Here is a 10,253-nt window from a genome sequence, read left to right on the forward strand (position 1 = left end):
GGCGGAGTGTTCCGACGAAGGTGGGATGCAGCAAGGGTCGGAGCTGCAGGCAAGCGACAGTGGAAGTCACAGACATTAAAGGTGGGCGTCGGTGGCGGATGCAGGTTGACCCGGGCGGCGGTGGTGGAGGTGAGAGACGACCAGTAGTGGAGGTCGGGAGAGTGGAGGGCGAGCGGCGCCGGAACGATTTAGGGCAAGCGGCGCCGGAATGATTTAGGGCGGCGGCGCCGGCCAGGAAGTTTGAGGAGGGCGGCGGCCATGGAGCAGATGTGAGATGGAGAGATGGGACGAAGTGAGGAATTGGTGGTCTAGGGATTCTATTCATCTGGATGGGCCTTTTTTCCTGTAGGCCCATACACACAGGAAAATCGGCGGAAGTTTCATTTGAGGCGCCAAAGCGAAAAAAACGCGGGAGGTAAGAATTTCCGGCGCCAGAGCCCGTTTCGCGGTGGTGAAATGGCGGGCTGGGCCTTAAATATTTTTCTTGTGGGCTGGACTCTCAGGAAAACAGTCAATTTTCCTGGGAGCCAAATTTAGCCCGTCAGGAAAATTTATATTCCTGTGATGGGCTTTGGGCCTCACAGGAAAATTCGTCGCCTACAGGAAAAGTACAGTTTCTGGTAGTGTGTTACTGCCCGTCCCTTTTCGTGCCCAGTTTTTTTTCCCTTGTGGGTGAAAAGTGAAAACGTCCAGATTGTCTTTTACACACTCATGCAGCTCGACTGAAAGGGAAAGTCTGGCTACCTCGACGTACCGGGCAGAAGAATTGGACAAGAAGCATCGTTCCAAATGCAGTACATATCGTAGATCATCACACGAATCCAACATGAGCGTTACATGAAATGTCTTCAATTTCACTCATGCACACACAGACCGGTCTGCCTGGCAAAGTGGCAATGGAAGTGCGCGTTCACGATAAGCTAGCTATATATTGTATTCTTCATCTAGACATTTAACGACTATGCATTGGCAGTTAGACGAGTCATATGCAAGCTAACCAAGAATAATCTCTAAATTCTCTTCTAAAAACAATATATATCTAAATTCAGCAGGTCGACACAAACTCTTGGCATTCCAAAACATCACCGAGTCATTAACCACCTCATATTAGTCACTCTCACATTCTTCCTTGAAGCCGAAGCTAGCCGAGACTGGCATATATATGAATCATGCATGCATGGCCGGTGCACGGTAGTGTGATTAATGGCGCCATGGGTACATGCTGCATGCCTAATGATAACGGTGCACGGTTATGTGGGTAAATGGGTACCGTCCATGCATGCAGTTGCAGACTTGCAAGCGGCACAACCGTTACATGCCATCAGGAGGCTAAGCTCTTCCCTCTGAACATGCATCGATGGAGCAAGTTGGAAGCTAAACCCAGAGCCTGATAGGCCACCAAACGTCCACGGCCGTGCGCGCGGGTGGTCTCCGTGCTACGCTAACCTGCATGCTTTCTCCAACGCACGCTAGCCAGCCCCGCCCCGCCGGTCGACGGACGCATTCCCCGCTACGTCACTATCCATGCGGTTGCATCGCGCTAGCGCTCTCTCTCTCTCTCTCTCTCTCTCTCTCTCTCTCTCTCAAAAACTATAGTAGCTGCCATCATTTGGCACTACCCTTGAAGCCACACTAAGCCGGGGGTACTACTAACCAGTACACGCACACTTAACTAAGTAGATTCGTATCGTCTACTGTCGTGTGCGGCGATCTCTGCCACCCTCGTGATCGACAACGCATTTGCAGAGGGCCGGAGTAAACCATCCATATCTGTACTGTTCTCGTTGTCGTTAGCAAATGTGTTCCACAAGCCAATGGTTAGCTTAAAATACGACGTATATCCGGACACATGCCCAGAAAGAAGACGCCTATTATGCATGCTTTTGGCGGATAATAAGTTCGCCTTTGTTTTCCTGGCGTGGTGTGGGAGCTAAGTGCGGGTTGCCGGGTTCTCCTGCACGCCGCTGGTGGCTTTAGGAAGCTAGGGCCCCTTGTAGCCTTTCAGCATGTGTACTGGGATGGCATGATTGCACGATTGATCGCCTTCTCAAGGCACGCACGTACGTGATACTACGAGCGATGCGAACAGGTCGATCGAGCCGGCTTGTACCTACTACGTACGTATAGTAGTGGCACCGATTGTTTGCGCGCGCGTGCCGGCCGTGTGGTTGATCTGCTGCGCATTCATCTCGGCATGCGGCTGTTATTTTCCTGGATGCGTCTCTTTCGTTTTTGTTTTTTCTTTTTACTTTCCGGATGAAGAGACCCCCAGCGGTTATCATGTGATTTTTCACCTCCGAGCGGTAACTTTCGCCTTTGCATCCTTCTAGAACCGGATGAAGTGACCCCCAAGCGGTTACACTACACCAAATTACGTCCATCTGCAGATCCGCTCACGTAGTTTTCAGACATGAAAGTGAGGGAAACAAAGATAATTATTATGTAGGATGAAGACGACTTGCATGCGGTGGTCTATTTATTGTTTGTTCATTCTTGCTGACTATCACTGGTTAGGTGATTAATTTGTTCCTAACAAATGAAACGCTTTTTCTCCTCCCCTCGAGAGAATCACGCGTCTAGGTTTCCCCGCCTTCTGTCAGCGCCGTCGTAGATCTGCGTTGTCTCACATGGCCTTAGGGGTATATGGAGGCGTGGTGGATTCGGCCCTTGCTGGTGAGAGGGCTCCTGCTTCGTCTGTAGATTTTTTTTAAAATAATTTGTTCAGGGTTTGCGTCTTGTTCAAGAAGGCGAGATGACATCGCCCCCTGAAGATGTAATAAGATTCTCCTCAACTAGCCCCTTCCCTGGTGGTGCATCTCGCGCCATCCGAGCGCATGTGAAGGTGCTGGGATTCGGTCGGTATTTGTCTTCGATGGATCTGGTCTTCGTTCGTTTGCGTTCGTGTGTCTACGAATTGGATCCTTTCAATCTATGATTCTCTTCATTGGCCACAGTTCATTGTTCTCCTAAGCTGGTCCTTCGGGCCTTAGCACGACGAGTTTTTAACTTTCTATTACAACAAGATTTGCTCAGCTCTTGTGAGGAAGGGGCAATGACAGAGGTGCGTCTTCGGCTCACTCAAGTGATTATAGTCGTCACTATGTGGTCTACGGACATTGATGTATTTTTGTTATTTATTGTGTTCTTTGTACTACCATGATATTTGATGAATAGATTGAAAGTTTTCCCAAAAAAGATGATATGTTCCGACTTCCTCCTTCTCAAAATGTAAGGCGCACTTGACTTTGCACGGTCTTTGATGCAAGACTTTGACCATTCGTCTATACTTACTAATAAAGAGAGGTAAGTTTATGTCCGTCCGTCTACTCCTCAAGTGATTGAAAAAAAAGTTTCAGCAAGGAATAGTTTGCCCCTGTCGCTAATTGACTTGCTGACTCATGGACCACACGATGCGGAGTGGGCTTCTTGCTTCTATGCGTGGCCCGGGTGGACCTCCCGCTACCCGTCCCCACATGTCCGATCAGAGTTATCGACCAAATGACGCATGGGTAGGCTCCCTACAAAGGGCTGATAAATATAGGCGTCATATTCAGTGTGACCTAGAAAAAAACTAGACAGGTAAATCTTTGAGAATAAATCTCCTCATGTTCACTATATCAAGAGAAATATACTTGAGCGTGTATGGTATAACTTGATCACTCATTCTACACTCCTAATCCAATTAATACGTGTGGTTACTTACTCACGTAAATAATTAACGTGTTTTAGGAAAAATTGTGCCATTTAAATGTATTTGTGCCCTTTGAAAAATGTTAATCCCTCTGATCAGGAATAATTGACGCAGCCTCTATAAAAGTACGTAATTTAATAAAACATCTATTTTAAAATGTTTGTGTAGTTTTAAGAAAAGTGTTCACATGTTGAAATAATGTTCATATAATGTCAAAATATCCACCCTTCTTTTTAAAAATGTTCATGTAATTCTAAATAGTAGTTACGTGCTTAAAAACATATTCATAATTTAAAAAATATTCATGCACTTTTCAAAATCCCATGTGATTTTAAAAGTGTTTATATGTTTTGAAAAGAATGTTGATGCATTTGAAAAAATAAATATACAACTTAAACTAAGTGTTGGTATGAGGGGTGGTGTATAGATTAGGTGTAGGTTGTAGCTCAGGATGGGTGGCCATCACGTACAGCTCAACAAGATTAGTGTCAAAAGTATTAAGCATCCGCTTGCGATGACGCGGTTCAACACAAGTGAGGTACTATGCTAAAATAGATAGTGTGGACATGTGTAGAGGTCTTGAGTCGTGCTTATTGCGGTAGGAGCATGCAGTAGCGGAGCTGAGCACAAGTCTCAGGTATGACATATATCTACAGTGTCAAATTTGGTACAATCATGAAGAAAAACTCCACCACGCCCCACTTCATGGGAGCATGCATTTTTTCTGGACAATTTTTCTAGTAACATGTATAAATGGTATTATCGTGTTTGTCTTACAAAAAGTTTGTATTTCATATGTATTTATACCAATTTTGTATGCATACAATAAGTAAAAATCATACTCAAAATTATGCGATGAAGACAAGAAAAAAATAACGTGCGCCTTATATTTTGGGGAGAAGGGAGTATTTAGCAAAAAAAGTGATTTGTTCCTACAAATGACGGAGATCTCTAGCCAACATATTTGCTTCTTGTTTTGTGCTCCTCCTTTTGCCCATCTTCTTCTTCTACTCCATGATATCTTCGGTGATGGTGAGCTCGTGATGCTTCAAGGTGGAGCCTCCAATTGCATGAGCGTTGACGGTGGAGTTGAGGGCAAGAGGGACACCTGACCAGACTAGTTAGCGTTCTGAGATGAAGATCGCCAACAATGCGGGGATGTGATGATTGTGGAGAGAGGTGGCCATGCACCGACACCAAAAAAAAAATCGTTCTAGGGCATCCCAAGCTCTCCAGCCGATACCATGAAGGCTAATGAAGTTGAACATAGTTTGAGTCACGTCTTGAGAATCATGGACGAAGCTAGGAATTTAACTTTGTCTTTGAGAGAAGGAGTGAGATTCTTTGGATCAACCATAGAGAAACCTTACATAGTAACCTCCCAAAGACCAAAATTTCTCCATATAGATGATTTCTCGCTATAGTTTTCCAATACGCACACTGATACCTATCAAACATGGGTATGGGGCCAACATTATCCCATAAGTGTTCTGAGAAATAGAAACACTATAATCGAATGCCACCTTTGGGTGGTCCAGTAGTAGGCCCCCTCTTCACCCAAGTAGGAGAGCTTCTCCGTAGACGTATTCATTAGGTTCTTGATTTTGGTTTTAAGTCTTTAATTCTAGCTCACCTTATTATCCAAAGAAGACGTCTTTAATTTATAAGCATTAAAGTCTACTACAATAGTAAAAAATAATTGAACTTATGGTACTAGTTCATTGTGTTTGGAGATACACAAAACCACCGGTGTATGCACAACCAATGGTTTTGAGTAGCTCTCTTAGGTCCCACGGTTGTCAAAAACTTCTCTGGCTTGCGCATCGGAGTTGGTCATCAATAGTTGTATTGGTACATGTTTGAAATTAGCATATACTTATGCACTACCTTAACGATCATTGCTCAAAACAGAAGAAAAATATATGCATCAACGTATATGGAGTATGGGATGGTTTTTGCCTCAGTGGTAGAACTTAGCAAAAAAAGTGTTTTCAACAGGCAGCTAGAAGAATACTCTAGGATACATACTAGGCGTTTTTAGCCACTATCCTCAAAAGTGCAGCAACAACATCAACACACATACACACCATATTTAATGTGGAAAACCCTCAATGTGGGTAAAAACATGAGCCGGTGCCACACCTAAACATTCTTCCACTATTATCAAAATAGGGGATACATCAAGTCTTCTTTAGGTAGCATTAGAGGCTCTTATGCATCAAAATTTTATGTTGGATAATAGTGAGATTTGAGGCTGCAAGATTTAGAGATTGGAACTCACTGATAATTGTACAACCACAACTCGAAGGATACAAAATGGCGGATCTGAACTCCACAATCTTGGAAGAAACTCACTTTTCTTGATGGCGTTTTTTTTCTTTCAGTCACCCCTCTTTTGTTTTCTTTTCCCTTTTAGTGGAGGCTAACCTAAAAATTTCATCACACCTCTTGCTAGTTGTTGGATGGAGGCTAAACGTTCTCTTCTCTTGAGTGCAAACTCGAAAATACCATACGGTCATAACCTTAATGAGTAGTAAGCTCTTGTACATATTTGGGATATCTATAAGACTTTGAAGTCAACTTCTCATGGCCCACATAAGAAGGATATCATACAGTATGAGTGATAGTCAATCTTAGAAAAATGGTTTAATTTTGTTATGATGTAGGCCAGAAAAATTATGCATATGCATGCTGCTGCCTCATCCTCCTCGCTAGAGGGAAACCGATGCATATCAATTTCGTTGTTTCCTCCATTGATCCTTGACACCATTGTCATCAATTTATTTCTCGAAAGGAGGCTCCTACCTGTAGCACCTTGTTGGCATAGGCCAACAGGGGTCCTCTGCAGTTAAAGATGTGGCCATCAACATTTGTTCCATAACCGCCAATGAGTTTAGAGATAGTGAGCCGGTTAATATCATCCAAGAAATATCGAAACACTTATGTGTGTCAGGGGCTTGAAACACTTTTGCTTTCGGTTGATTCTTTGAGTCGTTGGATTGAAGTCTAATGGCGCTAGTTCATGTTCCTCCACCAGCCCTACCTCTTCCCGGTTGCTCCGCCTCCCACCCGAACCGGTAAAGCTTGTTTCTCCTCTTCGATGGTGACATGATAGCAAGGCACGTTGTCCCCGCCCCCGATGAGGTCCTGGTTAGCCCCCGTTGGTGCTGCCACGACACCCCCGGCTTGCATTTGTGGTTGCCCTACTTTTTCTCTCTATTGACTGATTCAATTTGTTTTCCAACTGCATGATGAATTACACGGGTGAATACGACCTCTGCTAGAAAAGAAAATCCCTACAACGATGTGCCGCCACCTTTTCGACCCTAACTAAGCTTATCATCAGTTTGTCACAGTTAACGACATATGGAGGCACGACGGGATCATCCATTTGCAAATCAAGATGGATAGATGGAACACGGAAGTCGGCAAAGGGTGTTGGTGTATGTCACGCATGGTTGGTGCGATTATAGTGAATAATCTGAGCACAATTATACATCTAGCCTGTTAATTCAGTTTGGCATTATGGTGGCTTTTGTAAACCACTTATCATGAATAGCAGAGAGCACAGATGTTGCGTTTTTCTAGCTTGCATTGTCGCAACAGTCCTCCTAGGTGATTAATACAGTACCCGTTCCCCATAATCATGCATGCGCTAATGAGAAAAATCTCAAGTCATACCTCCAACTAACCCAACTTTTGGCCCGTCATTTTCCATCCTGTAGCGTTGGGCCCTACTCGATTCCTCTCCCCGGCCGTGTCTCTGCCTCCTTTGCTGTTACTAGTACAACAGTAGAAGCTGCTCCTCTTCCTTGCTCCCGCACGCACCCAACTATAGGAGCACTTCATTTTGATTACGAAAATCCTAAGCCTACGGAGCACAAGTAAAACGGGGTGTATCTTGAGCTCCAATCCATTGCAGCGCAAGCACCTCAAAGCGCACACACACTTACACACATACTCCTCAGCTAGGTTGCTTGAGACCTACTACTTCATTGCTGCGTCGTCTTCTCCTCCCCGCCCCCCGTACGTGCGCAGTTCTTGGCACGCACGCTTCCCCATATATACCCCTGCCAGCCTTCCCGACCGAGATAGATAGATAGAGATACACACGCAAGGCAACGAACCAACCATCACACTGAGACGAGGTAGCTCGCCGGTTGCTCGGTCGTTTGTTCGTCCGTCCCTTGAGCCGGCCGCGCGCGCGTGCCGGGCGGGCGGGAGAATGGGACGGCACGCGGGCACCGGCGGCGGCGGGGGCGTCCAGCAGAAGCTGCGCAAGGGGCTGTGGTCTCCCGAGGAGGACGAGAAGCTCTACAACCACATCATCCGCTACGGCGTCGGGTGCTGGAGCTCCGTGCCCAAGCTCGCCGGTACGCTCCCCGCGCCCACGCGCACACACACACTTCTCTCCCCTCTTCAGTTTACCTGCATGTGTGCTGCTACATCGCTCTAATCTAACAACCGTTGACGCTTAATGCGTGTGCTGAATGAATCCAGGTCTGCAGAGGTGCGGCAAGAGCTGCCGGCTGCGGTGGATCAACTACCTGCGCCCCGACCTGAAGCGGGGAAGCTTCTCGCAGCAGGAGGAGGACGCCATCGTCGGCCTGCATGAGATCCTGGGGAACAGGTACATACATTACGCCTTCCATTTTGTTTGAAATTGTAGCAGTGTGAAATCTTGCGAATTGCTGATGAACGGAGCGGAATCAATGCAGGTGGTCGCAGATAGCGTCTCACTTGCCCGGCCGGACGGACAACGAGATCAAGAACTTTTGGAACAGCTGCCTCAAGAAGAAGCTGCGGCAGCGCGGCATCGACCCCAGCACCCACAAGCCCATCTCCGGCGTGGTGGGGGTAGAACCGGACCAGGCATCGAAAGATGAGAGGCCGCAGGCGGCCGACGGTCTAGCCCTGAAGCAGCAGCAGGTGTTCGACCCTTTCCCGGTGGCCGACACCTTCGGCGCCGGCTTCGATGGGGCGGGCATGCCGCTGTACGACCACCTCGGCGGCAAGGACGCGGCCGGGTTCGTGGACTACAGCAGCGTGCTGGACGTGTCGGAGAACCTGGGCTACGGCGAGAGCTCCAGCAACAGCAGCAACTGGAACAGCGCGCCGGAGGCGAGCAACGCGCTGGAGGGCGAGGCGCTGCATTGGGCCTCGGAGAGCAAGGTGGAGCCTTTCGCCGGCTACGCCGGCGACGAGGACGACAAGTTCGCGCTGCCTTGCCACGGCCAGCAAGAGCACAGCATGGCGCATTTTGACTTCAACCTTGAGTACTTCTGAGGCCTTTTCTGATATAGTCATCGTCGTATATATTGTTTTCACACACGGGCACGGGCAAGACCAACCAACCGGGAGATTAGCGACTGTACTTTGTCAATTTTCTCTAGTCTTTACTACTCCTTTTAACACTGTTTCTTTTCTTTTCACCGTCTGTTTATGGTTCTTATATATGGCTGAAATAAGAGGTATAGAAATGTGAACACTCTGTAATTTACCATGAGATTCCGCTCTCTCTCTTTTTTGTAATGATAAGGAATAAGATTCTTACACTTTTGCTCGGTAAGTTGCTATTACTTGGAAGATTATGTGTTGTGTATTCCTGAAGGAGAAACTATCAGTCGCCGTCCTGTCTTAGCTTCTTTCTCCCCTTGGATTTGTGTCTCGTGAAACTAAAGCAATGAGAAAGAAAGATGCTGCTGTTATAGTAGTACTAGTTGGAATTAGGAGCAGCTGTCGTACGTGCGAGTCAATTTCAGTGATTAGTTTGGGAGCAGTACTGTGTGCACTGTTGTTGCACAGCCATTTCGTGGCATTATTAATGCTGGTGTTAGCTTGTAACCCAATTTTCCGCAAAAGGGTCCCTTTTGCTAGAAGGTGGGTTTGAATTACTCCCGTGACAACATGGCTCCAATAATCTAGCGGTGTTGGTGGAGAAAAGAAAAGAGAGACGAGTGGAACTAACTAAAGAAAGACGCTAACCACCTTGCCGCCCGTTCGGGATTCCTTTCTACGGAACCGACCGAACGTGCCAGTTTCTTCTTTGTTCTTGCGCCGGCGATTTGCGGGACGTAATTTATTTTGTTTACGATGTGATGGCGCGCAGAGCCATGATACGATGTCTTGCTTGACGCCAAGACTCTGACCGCGGCTGGCGGCAGAAGCACTGCACATGATGGCTGGAAACGCCGTCGCAGACATCCATCCATCGTGCTTCAAATCCAATCTGGATTTCAGGGGCTGTAAAAGGTCTGCCAAAACGGAGGGGCCGGCCATCGAGTTGCGTGTTCCAAAGAAGGGCCGTGTCCGGTGTATGAATCATCGCCCCATTGAGGGGATGGCCCACGGGATCAACGACGACAAGATCGAACACCATACATGCTAGTGGTACTTGGTAAACTGCTAGGCACGTTCGTCAGTTGTTGCTGGCATCGTTCCATCCCATCCCCTCGGAGCTCGGGACCAGGTTAGTATTGGTTCATCAAAGGTACTAGTACTAGTATAACAGCAGACCACCAGACACCTGATCTGACGTTCTGAGATCATACCTGTCATGCAC

General features: G+C 47.0%; 1 protein-coding gene across 1 annotated transcript; it reads left to right on the forward strand.

The window, feature by feature from the left end:
* The first annotated feature begins 7,777 nt into the window (after positions 1–7,777).
* Positions 7,778–9,112, forward strand: LOC119276625 (myb-related protein Hv33-like). The gene is made up of 3 exons (XM_037557751.1): positions 7,778–8,064; positions 8,192–8,321; positions 8,410–9,112. Exons 1-3 carry the CDS (start codon positions 7,917–7,919, stop codon positions 8,975–8,977), a joined length of 846 nt encoding a protein of 281 aa, XP_037413648.1. The 5' UTR covers positions 7,778–7,916; the 3' UTR covers positions 8,978–9,112.
* Positions 9,113–10,253: the final 1,141 nt, after the last annotated feature.

Source organism: Triticum dicoccoides, chromosome 3B, assembly GCF_002162155.2.
Source record: "Triticum dicoccoides isolate Atlit2015 ecotype Zavitan chromosome 3B, WEW_v2.0, whole genome shotgun sequence".
Classification (NCBI taxonomy): domain Eukaryota; kingdom Viridiplantae; phylum Streptophyta; class Magnoliopsida; order Poales; family Poaceae; genus Triticum; species Triticum dicoccoides.